At 38.7% G+C, this 17,100-nt stretch overlaps 1 protein-coding gene across 2 annotated transcripts in view; it reads right to left on the reverse strand.

The window, feature by feature from the left end:
- The window catches only part of rbms3 (RNA binding motif, single stranded interacting protein), a 446,391-nt gene that overhangs the window by 342,659 nt on the left and 86,632 nt on the right, over nt 1-17,100 (reverse strand). For both annotated transcript variants that reach the window (XM_055157285.1, XM_020932479.2), the window contains exon 2: nt 7,702-7,859. In XM_055157285.1, the coding sequence (XP_055013260.1) occupies nt 7,702-7,859 (158 nt within the window). The remainder of the gene's footprint in view (nt 1-7,701; nt 7,860-17,100) is intronic.

Raw genomic sequence — 17,100 nt, forward strand, 5'->3', positions numbered from 1 at the left:
TTTTAATAATAGGTATAACACTACAAAGAGTAAAAATTGGTCTTTGTAAAGGTCAAATTTAATCATCATATTTACTAAAGTTAATTTCACTAATTTTATAGTGCAAATTACAACTTTGCTACTAAAGAAATAAAACCACAAATTGCCGTAGAACATTTCAGGCATATCTCCGTGGAGACAAGCAGGTGACGAACCGTCCACCAAACAAGGTACACAGTGCTCCTTTAAGGCAAGGTTTTGTAAAATGTAAATGTAAATAACATGATTATTTGCGGGTTTTCAATAGAATAATAGGAGTTATAAATAAAACACAACTCCAGTTGTGTTTTTCTCCAGGAAAAAAGAGTTGAATATCTGGACTTTTGAGTGCATCGACTATTGGGCCTTAAATCTCCAGCACAGGCCCATAATTCTTGTTTATTTCCTGCTGCCTAACGAATATACTGAAAACTTTATTTTAACACTTAATGTGAAGTGATAACCGCACAAAATGTGACTACACAGCTCTCTTATAGTTTTGTGGTAAAAAGAGCTGTGGGTGACTTTGTAGTAAATATAAATTACAGAATCTGAGGAAAAGAATCTAAATATCAGCCCAAAATTATCGGCAGAGCTAATCGGTCATTGGTTTCTTTGGAAAAAAATGTATCAGTTGATCTCTAAACAAAATTGATTCAACAATGCCACCCACCGACATATACAAAGGAAACATCATTGCAAAGAGAGCAATTCTGGATTAGGTTTATGTAGTCTTTATTCTGCTTTCTGACTGGACACTTTTGGTCACTTTTTAGATGAATAATATTTTTTGGGTATGTCAGTAAATCGACATTAAATGTTTGACTTGAACATGCTTAGTATTTGAGTAGAAAGATATGATATGTTTATTAATTACAATTCTGCATATTCATTTGAAATAGGATGACTCCAGTACAACTGAAAATGTCTACAGGTAAAACTGCATTTCCACTGTACTTATACAAGTTCAGTGACATAAATTTGAATCTAATCTAAAAGAGTGATGTTCAAGAACACCATGACAGGTACTTCATAAAAGGGAGAGTGGGTTTTGAACCAACATTGTTCTAGATACTGATACTTTGCAGCTGATGGGTGTGACGCTAATGTAGGCACAGATTTGTCTTAAGCTCTGCAGCTCGAGTTAGACTTTAATCTGAGCTTTGTTTTAACACAAGTCGACCGTAAAGAACCAATTTAGCTGGAACTACAGGGACAACAGGTGAGTAGATTTGTGCGGTTAAACATGTCGCTCTCAAGTAACATTACAGTCACAGGATAGCTAGCACTCCTAAACAGGACCATGAACGCTCGTATTGATCACAGACTCCTGAAAATGTATTGTTTAAATCCATTTTGTATTTTTTCCAGACTATTATTATTACTTTATTTGCTCATTTATGCACTGTGTCACAATGGTCCGACATTTACATACATATAGACCCTTCCCTCCCTGCACCATCAATCAATCGGACATTGTTCTAATTCTCTTTTATTGTACATCGGGCTGGAAATTTGTCTCTCTCATGGGCCTTTTGATGTAAACTGTTGTTATAGTCTCCCTGGTACGGGCCAGAGTTGGCGGAGGGGACTGCACACGGCACAGCAGTCGTATGACCTTTTCTCAAACGCTGCCACCCTCTCGCCAATGAAATACAGTCTGTCTAATTAAAGTTTCAGTGGCATTGGATTTTCCCTGGCACAGCACACCTCCGGCAACCTTGGGGGCCCGGAGTCAAGCAATATGCACATGGAGGAGAGGTGAAGGAGAGGAGAGGGACAGAGGCGCAGGGACGAAGGTGGTTTTTGTGTTACATTCTTGGAGCGTTACAACTGAAAACCAAAACTATTCTGGTCCTGGATTATGGCCCAAAACATCTGTCTAAGAAATTATTAGAAGATAAACAAGTCTGGACTAGGATCTCAGACAGTATTAATAACTTCGGGGGGAAAAATAAAAATTAATAACTATGGAAAAATTGAGACCTAAATTGAGATTTAAAACAAACAAAAAAAAAAAAAAAAAAAAGAGGAAAAGAATATATATACTTATGATATTTTCTGGAGCATGTGCTACTTTTTCCCTCTTAAAATGCCTTGACAAGACTTAATCCAAAGAATTAAGACTTAAAAGTGCTTAGAACTGTTATTTCTTCTTGTAGTCTACACTGAAAGGAAGCAAAGGATCATGGTCTATGTAGTTCCCTCTGTCTTTTTTTTAGCTATTGCTGCACCATAACTCTTGTAATTCGACATATTGTGATGGTCCACGATATTATTGAACTATTATGAGAACTTTGACGACACGATATATCACGATATTTTGGTTATTGTTACATCCCTAAATTATATCAATCCTTTCAGTTGGGGGGGTCCGTCACCTTCTAAGGAAATTGCTCTTCCTCTTCTGGAATGTTCCACAGTATGGCATAAACCATACATTTATTAAATTACAGGTGGTTTTATTGCTCAAAAACTGACATTCTGACAGATCTGATCTGTAACTTGGTCTGGTTTGGTCTACACGAACACAGAAAGGTTTAATGCCACACTGTGAAACCAGACAACGCAATCACATCTACATTGACAAAAGTAGTTGGAAATAGTTACACAATGTACCTTGAAATCAGATCTAATGGAGAAAGTAAAACATTTTAAGTGATTTTGACTTCAGTAATACTGCGTTTATCCATACAGGCTGATAATGGAGGAAATAGTTGTACTAAAGATACACAGAACTGTATAAATCCAAGAGCAAAGTTACAGATATAAGATGTCAAAATGCTGAGTGCTTTTCCAAATCTTATCGGACCTCTCTTCTCAGCATAATGGAATTTGGATTGGTCAGTATCTGGGCAGAACTGCATGACTTGCTGCACAATACCAGGCACCATCCCAAAACTCACCGGATTAACTGGACTGGACGTTCCCATCTCTAAAGGATCACTGCATTACTGGCTGCGTTTGACTAGGACATTTCCAGAGGAGCGGCCAGAGGAATAAGGTTACGCAGACTTGCTCATGGTTGGTATTTCACAATCTGTCTGCGTTAATGATGGTGACCCCTCTTCCACCATTTGAGGAGATGTGAAAGAGGCTAATGGGGCTGAACAAAGCGGCTTGTGTGGAGGCGGGGGCCCCGGTGACTGTGTGTTAGGCCTTGATGAGGTCTTGGTTTGTGATTCCTTCGGGAGGTGGTCCAATCTGAGCGTTATTAGGCCTTATTGAGCTGTGGGCACAGGTGTGTGTGTGTGTGTGTGTGTGTGTGTGTGCGGGGGGGGGGTCTATCAGGGACATTTGGCAGGGGCTTTATGAGAGTTCACACTAGATTGGAACAGCTGGACCGGTGCTCTGCTCTCATTGGTTGATAACAGTTGGTCCGTACTGTGCACTGTACCGTGGATCTATTATTGTAAATGGTGATACTGTATGAGACCTATTCAGTTTTAATCAAGAAATGGATTCTAATGTATTTTTATTCTTTCTGGGGAATCATGTTAAGCATCTTTAAAAGGGCCCATATTACCCTGTTTCCTAATCTATGTTATAATGTTTTCCTCATCACAATCGTACCTGGAGTTTTGTTTTGTTTCATTCACGCACAAACTCTCCATATTTAGACTGACTTTTTCTCTCAAATGTAAAATACTCAGTTCCACCTTGTGATGTCAAAGTGCTCCACTGTGTTTATAAACTGCATACAACTTCACTAGGATCATTTGGACAATTTTAGCCCAGGAATTGCCAGTCTCTACTCAACTAAAGGTGAGAGGGAGCTATTACCTTGGAAACTACCACTACGTGACATCACAAGGTGGAGCAGAGCATTTTGAGCTTTGGAGATGTGGATAGACTAATAATAAATGGTTACTCAAACATGAGTAAATAAAACAAAACACATAGGTTTCTGATGCAGTAACAACATTATAACATGGCCAAATGCTCACAAGAATCAATTTTGTGTAATATAGGATCTTTAAATACAGGTGGTCAAATATTAGCCACTAAAGACGAATGACCAGGCCGCACTTCGTCAATAAGGTCAATAAGGTGAAATGTGACTGAAGAGTGGAAGAGACATTCACCAATTTGGCGAAGCTGAAGCTCAATTTCACAATGCTGAGGCCTGCAAAGACACTAACTGCAGAAAACATATTACATTTTTTATGATAAGAATTGGTGGAGCTATTTCAAGATTATGGGCCAGAATAACCTTAATATATTCTCTGGATTATTAAGGTAAATTTCAGGTATATATAGTGTCTCATTTGACCCTTAAAGGTTGTATATTGTGCAAAATAGGCTCTTGTGAGCTTTAAGGCATGTTACAATGCCTCATGTTACAATCAGAAACATACCTGGAGCTGTGTCTGTTTCATTCACATGTTTGAATAATCCTTTAGTATTAGTCTGTTTACATCTCCTAAGGTCAAAATGTTCTGCTTCACCTTTTGATGTCATGAAGTAGTTTTGAAATGAACAGCTGCTTTTAACTTTTTTACCTTTAGTTCAGTAGAAATTGGCAATTCCAGGGCTGAAATTATCCAAATTATTCAAGTGAAAGTGCATGGAATTTAAAAACACAGTGGAGCACTTCCTGTATAACATGACATTACAAGCCGGAACAGAGTGCTTTCTGATTGAGAGAAAAACTGGGCCTAAATATGCAGGGTCTGTGTGTTAAACATGTGTGAATGAAACAAAACACAAGTCCAGTGATGTTTTTGATGAGGAAACAACATTATAACAGAGATCAGAAAATAGTGTCATATGAGCATAGAACCCATCTCCAGATCTTGGTCCAGGACTGGTCAGATTTATTTATTTTTTTAATGTATGTTTTGATTATTGCATTTGAGAAATAGGCTGCCATTTATGCAAACACAGAACAAAGCATGTTTGAACTCTCTATTAAAACACACACAATCTCTTTAGTATGAGCTAAAACGGGATTGGACTAAGCCTGGTTAATTGAATTTCACCCTTCTATATTTTACATATATTTGATAGCTGAATAAATATGAACACGCTCCCCTGAACCTACAGTATTAGCCCACTGTCTACAAAGCACGCATTAGTATTGACTTAGTGTGGAGAGCCTATAAAGTGGCCAGGTGGACAAACCTTGATTTCTATTTGTCTTGGCTTTGACCTTCTCCTTTTAGCACCTATAACGCTCAGGCTTCTGTAAATTCGGCACTATTTCACAGCACAAATTGCTTTTCCATCTTTTCAACCTCCACATTAGCCACACAAATTTTCTCTCATGACTATAATCTCTGTTCTGAAATACGATTGTGTCCGGGTCATGTGGTTTATTTGAACACGAGCACAAGTTGAGGCAGACTATAGTTTCCCCCACTACACTATATGAAACGTATTCATCATAGCAACTTGAGATATTGTTTCCACTTAATGCTTTTAAAGATGACAAATTACTGTGATATATTGCCTTGAGATTTGTATCTGTTCTCCTTTCTGGGAAATTTCAAACGTCTCATGAGTCATTAATAATTTGATGAAAAAGAGTATAGAATGCTGCAATGAGGAAACATAGGAAAAAGGGAATACAGAGGGAAAGTCCATTTGATTTAGCAGTTCACTTTAAAATGAACTTCCCATTATAGAGATGCTTTACAAATAGAATATGACACTATAATGAATCATAAACCTAATTATGAAACACTTATAATATTTCAGACAAATCATAATCGATGTAATCACAATTCCAAAAGAATAAAAAAAAAATTTGAGTGAACAGAAAAGAAAAAAAAGACACCACTTGCATAATAATTTTACATAATAGCCTGAAGACTGGATTCTCAGAGACTGGTGACCTCTACCAAGACACTGATCCTATTTGCTTTAGTAAAGATACGGAGCTTAGGCACAGTGGTGGAAGGCAACGAAGTAAAAATAGTAAAGTACTGTACTTAAATATACATTTTAAGTATCTATACTTTACTCAAGTAGATTTAAAAGTGGATACTTTTTACTTTTACTTCACTACATATGTCTATATTTTCAACTCAACTACATTTTTTAACGGGACTGAAAAGTAAAAGTATTTCTTATTATTGTTTGAGACCTGCTGAAAAGGTACAGGTTTTTAATTTTAACACGTTCATAGTTTGAGCAAAATATAATAAGTATAAACAACTAGGAAAAAAAACCCAGACTGATTCAGTTGTTTCTGTTGAACTAAATTTTGCACAAATCTTTATTAAAAACACGTCATTAGCTGGGGTTGGGAGGTATCAAAAAGTAGCAACATTATCAGTTTCATTATCATCATTAAAAAATCTGCAGCGCATAAGGACCTAATATAATATTATAATTTATTGATACCAAAATTTTTTTGCTAAGCACAAATTAATGTGTGGTGTATTTTCAACTTAATGCCATCACAATACTAGTATCTCTGCAGTTTGGCAGCATTTTGGCTTCAGGCACACATTTGTTTATGTTTAACAGAAATGAAACTTAAAACCACATGGCTCATTTGCATAAACTATAAAGCGTTGATAAAAACAGCTCTCTCCTTGTGTGCTGATGCAGTTCAGCTTCTGTCGGACTAAAGGACACGACTCAGTGGATTATACAGTACATGTTCTCTCTGTGACAGAGGATGTGCTGCTGATGGTGAGTCTGTTCTGTGCTTCTATCGCGTTGGAGTAGGTTCATGTGAAACTTTTCAGAGATTATAAGTCTGCAGGTCATACGTATAGAGCCTATAGGGGTGCAGCTTTGTAGCTTACCAAAGTCATACTAAAACATTTTGGTAATACGGTATTGCCGTATACCACGGTAAAAGGTTTAACAGTATCAAAATTTGGATACCACCCAACTCTAGTTATTAGATCTAAAAGTCTGCCCAAAATACTTTTTACTCTTTAAGTACATTTTTAAACAGGTACTTTACTGAAGTAGTTTTTTACATGTGATACCTTTACTAGAGTATTTTTTGCTCCGGTATTTATACTTTTACTTACGCAACAACCATTGCTCAGACAAAACTCAAAATAAGAATCTTCCAGTTTAACTGCTGTCAAGCGACACAGCAGCCCGTGCAATAATTGTAAAACTGGCTCATTTATTGACTTTTATGTAACCTGGAAAGTCCCTCTGAGATTAATAACCTAATTTTCAAGTGAGTACTGGCTCCAGAAGGAAGACTAGTGTACATGTTCAAGTGGCAGGGAAAACCAGAGCACTCAGAAAGGTCCCAAGGTCCCATGGTGTCCAGGAGTTGAACCCTGGAACTTCTTGCAGTGAGTGAATGTGCATGTGAGCAAACAAGCAAACACAAGTTAAAGGTCAATTCAAAATTCAATTGTGTGTGCGTTAAGCCATGATATAATGTTGTTGCTTCATGAAAAACATACCTGGAGTTGTGTTTTGTTTCATTCACACATGCTTGAGTAAGCCTTTATTATTAGTCTGGCTACATGTCCACAGCTTAAAATGCACTGTTCCAGTTTGTGATGTCATGAAGCTATAGTTTTCAAGTTAACAGCTAACTTTTACAGTTTGTTGAGTACAGACTGGCCATTTTTTCTGTGTTAAACATGTGTGAATGAAACAAAACACAACTCCAAGTATATTTTGATGAGGAAACAGCATTATAACAAAAATCTGAAAATCCCGTAATATGGGCTCTTATTAAGAAGCTGGTACACTTACGGTTGGCAGAGCTTGATGAGGTCCTGGTCGGTGGTCCCAGGAGGCAGACCCCGGATGTACAGGTTGGTCTTACTGAGTTGCTCCGCCCCTCCCTGACTGCAGCTGTTGGTGCTGGGGCTGGGAGGAGCCATGGGGTGAGGAGGCGGAGCATACGGCTGCTGCAAAAAAACACAAACAATAGAACATGAGCTACAGCGCAATTAACATTTACAATCCAGGCATTTAAAGGTAGCCTGATTCAGCGGACGGTTTCACTTCGTAGAACCCATCTGACCTCGTTTGCTTGACTGTAGGTGGGTACTTTTTTATTTAACCAATCGTAGCTATTTGGTCGTGACGTATGTAATGTGCCAAATCTTGTAGTAAGAAGGGCAATAACGTCTTTATTCTTGATAAAATTCACCAAACATTCTCTTGGTTCCGGCTTTAAATTCTCAATCTCGGGAATTGCTGCCAACGCACAATGTCTGTCTTCATCTACATCCATCTCGACCGCTTTGTTTACTGTTGTGCTGTACCGCAAAAGAGACCCAGACAGGTGCTTGAGTTTACGTCATGGCTTCACAGCTCTTTTCTGATTGGCCGGTGTGCGGTCTACAACTTCCGAGGTTCTTGCAAACAGTCTAGTGTATTCCGATTCCTGACCTAGTTGCTGGAGAGAAATTAAATTGAGTGGAGGCACTAGGTGGCACCAGCATGGCTAATTTAAAGTTGCATTGTGTAACTTTTCTGGTGGAAGGTCCGTCAAATGTTTTTCTCCATGGAGACGTTATTGCTTTGTCTGCAATGTTTCACAGTATCTTCATGGAGACCAAAACCAGACCAAATTATAAGTCAAATCACAGTTAGAATGCTGTTTTTCTAGGTATTTTTGAGCTATAAAACCACCTGTAATTGAATAAATGTAAGGCAGAGCTGTTTAATGCCATACCGTGGAACATTTTAAGCAGAGCTATGATATATCCATAAAAACAAGCAGGTGAAGGAACCGCCACCAGAAAAATTGCACAATGCACCTTTAAGCAAGAAAATAATTGCTTTTGGAAAGTAACTAGAATAGATTAGACAGAATAAATTGTTTATAAAGCGTCTCTTTGGGTGAACCTTTCCTTACATTTTTTATTTGATTTAAATTTTTCACCAAGGAAATCAGTCTTTATGAGGCCTCCAGCTGCTTATAACAGCTTTAAACGACGCTAGCCTCCAAACCTCCAAACCAATTACTTTACACTGTGAAACAATTTACTCCCCCATGATATCTAGATGCTGTAATCCTCCTCACCAGGCTTTTTTTTTTTTTTTCCAAACATCTTCATGTGGGGGTCTTTTCTCCCTGTCTAATCTCCAGCCGTGTATTCACAATGTATTCAATATAGCCTTCCTATTCCTGTGCGATTGCCTCCCTGCGCTGCTCGTGTGCCTGTTGTGCTGTTAGTGTAGATTTATGGTATAGGAGTCAGGGCCCCCTGCACACACACCATTTACTATATCTCTATTGCAGGGACAGAGCACACAGTGACAGAGTGAGAGAGTGGGGGGCCCCTGGGCATGTGTGAGAGAAAGAGAGAGAGAAGGGGAAAGGGAAAGAGGAAAGAGAGAGTTGAATGCTGCAGTGAAGTATGGAGTGATGGATGAGCAGAGAAATGGAGGACAAGACTAAGCACCAGCAGGACGAGTATTATAAAGCAACAATATTTTGCATCTGAACCCTAAACAATAAAACTCTAAACCATTTTTCTGTAGCAGATCTTGAACGCGCCAACATCGTCCTCGAGCACAGCAATGCAGTAATTTCAGAAAAACATGATACAGGCTTTATCAGGGTCTATTTACAGAGGGTTTTTGAAGTGTCACTAGACCGCACTGAGTGGAGGGGGATAGTCCCTTACAGATAAGAAAACATTCTCCAATTGCTTATTCTTGTTGGGCTTTCAATCCTGGTTTTTAACTTTTTAACAGCACAACAGATACAAAAAGCAATACAAAATACAAGAAAATCAGTTTGAGTCAAGTTTAACTTTTACTTTCTCACAATATTTCTCACAAATCGCCCCAAAACTGTGTTACTTGGAACTTCAAAAAATTCTATTGCTACTTTTGCCACAACATTAGATTTGAATTTAAAAAGAAAACACAGAAATTCACTTTTTTTCCTCCACTCACTTTTCCTGCCCTCGCGCCTGTTTAAATTAAGCTCCTGGCGTCTCCTCCACCAGACAGGAAGTCAGAGAGAGGGCAAAAGTAACATTGTGCTGCTTTAACCCCTGAGCCTCCCGGGGGACTACCTCCAGACCACATACCAGGCTGTAAAGACCTCCCGCCCAGCCTCCTGCGTTAGCTAGCCTGCCCGAGCATGGCTGATTTGATGTGCTATTTTAAGCATGTGAGCCGTGCCAGCATGTCACCTCCCTCTTCGCACTCAAAGGGTCCCTGGAGCGTGAACGGGAGTCACGTCCGTCAATGGTTGGACCAATTACCACGCTGGGCTAAGTGGAACTGATGAGCAGACACATGCAGCGCGCCGAGCTCACTGTACACAGAGGCTGAGCTGGGTAAAGGGATTTTCAGGTGAGGGGCCAGAACTGACACCACCGATCAGGAAGTAAAGAAGTAAAATATGAGTTTGTTAAGGAGAATTTAAAACTTGGAGCAACTAAAAAGTGGGGCTAAACTGGGACTATAAACCTGGAACTAAACCTGGACCAGATTAGGATTGAACCAGATTCAGAAGAGGAACAAACAAAGACTCCATCAGGATGAGAAATAAGCAAATCTATCAGCCAATATTTGCACTTTTTAACGCATCAGCTATTGTCTTTAAATCTCCAGCACAGGCCGATATTTAGTTTTGGCCTGTCTTAAGAATACACTAAGCTTTATTTGAAAACTTTATTGCTAAGAGATAATTATACAAAATGTGACGGCACAAATCTATTAAAGGTTTGCAGAAAAATAAATAAATAATCTGTCCCAATTATCAGCACAAAAATATCGGCAGAGATTATCAGACATTGTTTGCTGTGGATTCCAAAAAATGAACATCGGCATCAGCCACGTTAAAAAAAAATATATATAAATATAAATACAAATTTAAAAAAGTGTTTCTCATCTTCCACGGTGGTTGGTCTCTCTGGGGCTTAAAAATGCAAAAATCTGAAACCACCCTCCAGAGTGCAAAAGTTGAATACGCTCTGCCGTAGCGTTTCCATCTACACTGGCCAAGACGCACAACTCTGGTCAAATATGCTCACGTCGCGTACGCGTTTACGTCACATACATCACCACCTAACCGCCTGACATGCATACCCAATCAAATTCTACCACCTTTGCGTCACCGTATGCATGCAGCTTTCCTCCCAAAAACACTCGTCTAAATGCAGAATAAAAAGTGAAGACACAACGCTACTTTTCCATCTTCTGTTCAGACCGTCATCATATAAACGCAGTCTTAGACTAAACTGTGAGGAGTTAAAGATTCACTGTGTAACTTTTCAGATTCAAAGTCTGCTACCTGCATTTCTCCATTGCTTTCCTTCGAATGTTTAATAGTCTGGCCTTATAATAATGCATTTATCTCCATGAAGACAACAGATGGAGCTTCCAGGCCTTTTTACAGGTCAGATCAGTGGAGAGGCAAGCCCATTTAGAGTAACAAAACAGATTTAATGCTATGCTGTGTAACTCTCCAGGCAAAGCGAACACATTCCAACGAGACAAGCAGGTGGCATTCCAGAAAAAGTTACTTAATGCACCTTTAAATTGGGTTAAAGGCAGAATAAACATCACATTCAGGACGATTCAAACTGACCATTTGGTAAGATTTATAACGAGATGTGTAAACCAGAATGGAGGAGAGGGTGCGATTCTGTTAATCCATGTTCTCCCACCAACCCAAAGGTCAGTGGTTCAATTCCAGATCCAACACAGTGATACTGTCATTATGTCCTTGAGCAAGACACTCCCATACCACTTCAAATGCACTGAGGCCTACAGTAAAATTACACTATTCAGCTCATGTTATGACTGTGAATGAATGGTTATTGTTACATATCCCACGATCTCTTCACGTTTTTGCCCTTTAGTATAATTGAAGTATTATGAACACTTTTCTCACTTTTTCTTACTATATATTCTGTTTATGAACTTACCGCAAATACAATAAAACTCAAAGCTACCTCCAAATCTATAAATCTCCACAAATCCAGCGTTAAACTCACACTAGGCCCGATAGCCGCCTTGTTCCGGGACCTCGTGCACCCATCCCATTCGTCATCCCACAGGAGCGATTCAGGACTGCTTTTTTGCGCTCTGTTTTATTCCCTCGCCGATAACCTTGCTCTCCAGCTCTAAACCCAACACTGTAAGTAATGTGGCGAGTTTGACCCTCTATGCTTCATTGTGTAAGATTTCAGCTTCTGACCTTAAGAAATGAAAGCAAATCGATAGGGTGGGACGCCTGCATTCCACAGCCTCAGTGCTAGCCAAGCCTGCAGTTGGGTTAGAGAAGGAGCTACAAACACTGAACTAGGACAATGGGGCCAGCAATTAAAAACAGCTCCACCTAATGAGTTATCTTGTTTAAATGGAAATCCAATGGGTTCACTTAAATACATAAAATGAAATGTTAAGCGTGCAATGAACTTAAACTATGAACAAAAGGTTAATCCTCCACATAAAAAGGGAATGTATACATTTTCAGTTAAAGTATTAACTAGAGATGATCTAATCCAATACTGAAAAATTAACTGGGATAAATATGAGCTTCAAAATATTGATTCAATCGATCCTGGTTTGTCTTATAAAATCATGTATAAGATCTTTATTGGTTGTAGTCGACCTAGAAAGTCTTAGAAAAATGTTTATTTATACAATGTTACTCTGTGGTTAGTGGCGGGATAAATCACAGCTACATAACACATTTGGAGCCGTTTTGTGAAATTTTGTTTTTGTTTAAAGGAAATAAATGCTGTTTTTCATTCACTCAAAACTACTACACTCAAAGCTATAGTATCAAAATCAGATCAAAAAAATATATTAACAAATTTGATTGAAATATAATAATATAATAAGATGAGCCAAAATGATCTTATACATTAATACAGATGTGTCAAACTCAGGCCCGGGGGCCAAATTTGGCCCGCAATATAATTATATTTGGCCCACGAGATCATATCAGTCCGCTACAGATATATAGAGACATTATTTATTAAAACTTTTGTTATTATTTTATATTATGTTTTTTCTGGATTCAATGTTTAAGCAAAACTATTATTAAACATTTATTTTAATAAGAAAAGGTTTAACAATATCTCAAAAGAAGAGAAAACATGCAGATGTTGTAGAAATTTTTCAATAAATAATTATTTTTGCCCATAACTTAGTCCCAGTTTTTAATTTTGGCCCTCTGTGAATTTGAGTTTGACACCCCTGCATTAATACTTTCACTGTAACTTTTCTAGTTGAAGATCTGCCACCTGCTTTTCTTCATGGAGATTTTACTGCATTATCTGTTTAATAATATGGCATTAAACTTATCTCCATGGAGACAGGCAGGTGACGTATACCTTCACTAAAATAATTTGGATGATTTCAGCCCTGGTAATAACATTATAACATGGCTTAAAGCTCACAAGAGTCAATTTTGCATAATACAGGACGTATAATGCACTTGTAATTTCAGACAGAGGGTTTGTGATGATACACCTCCAGCGCTGTGGGACTGTGCAGTAAAGTAAAGGTGAAAATCTCAAAGTGAAAACCCAAACTTTAGCTCTGCACACTCCAGTGACTTTGAGTTGGAGTGGGTAACTTTGGGAGAGACACAATCTTCTATATTCTGCTACAGCGGGGCATGACTGGAGATACATCCTGGGTCTGTCTGCGCCAAGGCCAGCCAAAGAGAACAAGAGGTGAAAGTTATGTTCGGGAAGTCACAGTGCTACGTGGAAGTTTAAATACTGTATGGAGGGACATTTGCACTGTATCTGATGCTCTTTGCTGTGTAAAACTAAAGTAGACAAGATGTGGCTGGTACAGAAGGTACAATTTAATCATCTTTATGTTACGCTAGCAGGTGTAGACAATCAATACTGACTAACAATACTTTCACTTTAACCAGCTAAAGATAAAATATGCAGATATGCTGACTCAAGGCTTTAAGATAGAGAGTATTAATGAATAAAATGTAATATTGATTTGAATTACAAGTTGTTCTTTTTTTTTCTTTTTTCTTTTGGTGTTTTGATTTAATAATGCTGCAGTCTTAGCCTTAAGAGTCTCGTTGAAATAATGATAGATGATTATTTAAATTGATACTTTGCAGTGAGATCAAGCTGGGGGTGTTCTACCTGTATCCCTACGGCTGAATGTTCTGCAGTTACCATGGTGACACAATGCATGCATTAGCAATAACTACCAAAAAGATTCCAGATTTCTGAAAACTCATGAAAAAATACAACGTGGATTTAAACAACACATTTCAGGTGTCTGTGATAAGCGTAAGGTGTTCAGTTTTTCAACAAAAAAGCTGAGAGTGACTAAGTGAAAAACAGTTGGTTAATGCTACAAAGCTTATGACTATAATGCTACAAATCTTCTCAGCTGTCATAGTTCCAACTGCTGTGTTAAAACAAAGCTCAGATTAAAGTCTAACTTGTAGGGATGTAACGATATCCAAGTCTCACGATACGATATCAATACGGTATGAACATCATGGTACGATATTTATTGCAATATCGTGGGAAAGCTCATGATATGGTGGGGAGGCTCACGATTAGGAATGTAACAATATCCAAATCTCTCTGTACGATATTTTTCACGATATACATCTCACTAGTATATATATATACTATTGCAATATTTTTTGGAGGCTAACAAAACTGTTAATATGCTACTGTTTCCTCTTAAAATGCCTTGACAAGAACTAAGACTCAAAAGTGTTTAGAACTGTTATTTCTTCAAGTAGTCTACGCTGAAATGGAGCAAAGGATCATGGTCTATGTAGTTCCCTCTGTCTTTTTTTTAAGCTATTGCTGCACCATAACTCTTCATTTAAGCAAAGAAACTTGTAATTCGATATATTGTGATGGTCCACGAAATTATTGTGAGAACTTTGATGATACGATATCACGATATTTTGATTATTGTTACATCCCTACTAACTTGAGTAAAAGAGCTTCAGACAGAGCGGAGCCTTCAGTTAGCATCAAACCTCCAGGGAACGTTGATAACATCCGCTGCAAAGTATCAATATTCCAGTCACGATTATTACGATTACCTGTGGTAGCCCTATCAGTAAATGAAGGAATTTCTCTTTATTAGTGCAAGATTTTTATTGTCACTCTTATAATGTTGTACAGAGAAGCATCACACACAAACTGATATTCTGATATAACCTAATCCATATTAACTTTAACTATCTGTCGGATCAACAGTCGTAGGCTAATCTTAACTCCTCACTATAGCATTACTTTGATACTCACACACCATTTCTTGTCCAACTATACGACACACTAAGATGTTCCATCATAAAGTGAAAAAACTACTAGTGATTTATGTCTGATTACAAGTTATGATGGAAACTCGGGTCTAACTATAAGAGAAAGACCATGGTTTGAAGTATTACTGTAAATCCAGTCAGCCATACCCGCCTGGAGTGTTAGCACATTTCTGTTTCTTGTCTGAAATTGAATTCTTGATTTTGTCCCTTGTACGGTGGCCCTACATGGGGTTAATATCTGTGCTTGTTTGCCTTTCCGAATGCTCCTCTCATCGCCTCTATGGCTGCTGTTTACCCTCCGCCTGGCAACCCGTAAAATCCGCCTTCCCAAATATATAATACCGGTCTCATGTCAGAGCTACGGAGATTGAATTCAGTGCACTTGACAATAGGGAGGAGAGGACAAGATTGAGGAAAAAAAAATACCACAATGCGAAAGAAAAGATTGCAGGAATTGGTTTGAATAGAGGGGTGTGGTAGTAGTGGCGATGACACTCAAAAAACCTCCAGGTGGTAAATGAGAAAGCTCGCTCCTCTGCCTCCTCCCAAGCCAGCTGTGACATGCCACTACACGGGGCTTACTGCAGATTTCAATTTACCGTAGTGTGTTTGAAACCACCAGAGCAGTTTACACGGCCACAATTTAGCAAGACATGCTGGGGACGGTTAGGTGTGCTTCTTTCTCAACCAATTGTTGTTGTAAAAGAGAAACATCTCAATAAGACTAACTTGGATAAACAAAGGGTAAATAAATAAAATAAAATAAATAAATGTTGGTTTAATTGTGTGTAGTTAGTAGATGTGACACTGAAGTGTCTTTATCAACCAAAAAATGAATGAATCTAGCCTAGAGGAAGCTACTAATTATCAACTGCTTTTCTGATTAGCTGTAAAAAAATATTGTCTAAACCAGGGGCATCAAACTCAAATTCACAGAGGGCCAAAAGTAAAAACTGGGATTAAGTCATGAGCCAGACTAAATATTTATTGAACAACTTCTGCATGTTTTCTCTTATTTTAAGATATTTAATATTAAAAATGTTCTTATTAAAATAAAGGTTTAATTATTTGCTTAAACACTGAATACAGAACAAACATTTTGTTATTATAAAATAATAACAACATTTTAAATAAATAATTTCTCTACAGCCTATCTGTAGGCGGCGGGCCAGCCTTAAAGGTTGTATAGAGGATTTTCCAAGGAACGAGAAATCCAGCGACTGTTTGTCCTTTTTCAAATGTTGCGCATGCGTGAAACCACCCCCCCTCCCCTACAGCTCCCTACGTAGAAACGCCTCCTCCCGCCTCCTCTTTATGCCAGAAACAGGTTTGTTTACAGCCGGTGAGCTGCACATGACTTGTAAACAACTAACTACAGTGTTGGTTAGGCAAGACGGAGAAGTGAGGAGCGGGGGGAGCGGGTGTGCGGACATTTCGTGAGCGGACGAGAAGTGAGGAGCAGGGAGAAGAGCGGAGCAGGGAGCAGGGAGAGGAGAGAGGAGAGAGGAGAGAGGAGAGAGGAGAGAGAGAGAGGAGAGAGGAGCGGTGCGCGGAGATTCCGTGCCCGGAGAAGTGAGGAGCAGGGGGAAGAGCGGAACGGGCAGCGGGGACAGGAGCAGGAAAGGGGTGCAGAGAAGAGTGCGCGGAGATTCAGTGCGAATGAACTAGCTACAACACGCAGCAGCAAGCGGACTCTTTCTTTGCCTTGAAAATTACGTTTTCAGACATAGGATATCGCTTTCGTGTCCTGAAAAACGTTTGTCTAGCTCTTGGAAATAAAGTACATTTTCATAATAAGCAGAAGTTTCCTGTCCAGGAGTAATTTGGCGACCAATGCGTCAGTCTTTAGATCCTGCGTCTGCGTCTTGCGCCATCGCTGGAATGAATCTTCAAGAATCACC

This window comes from Boleophthalmus pectinirostris, unplaced genomic scaffold (assembly GCF_026225935.1).
Source record: "Boleophthalmus pectinirostris isolate CB_2022bp ecotype Guang Dong unplaced genomic scaffold, ASM2622593v1 HiC_scaffold_21, whole genome shotgun sequence".
Classification (NCBI taxonomy): Eukaryota; Metazoa; Chordata; class Actinopteri; order Gobiiformes; family Gobiidae; genus Boleophthalmus; species Boleophthalmus pectinirostris.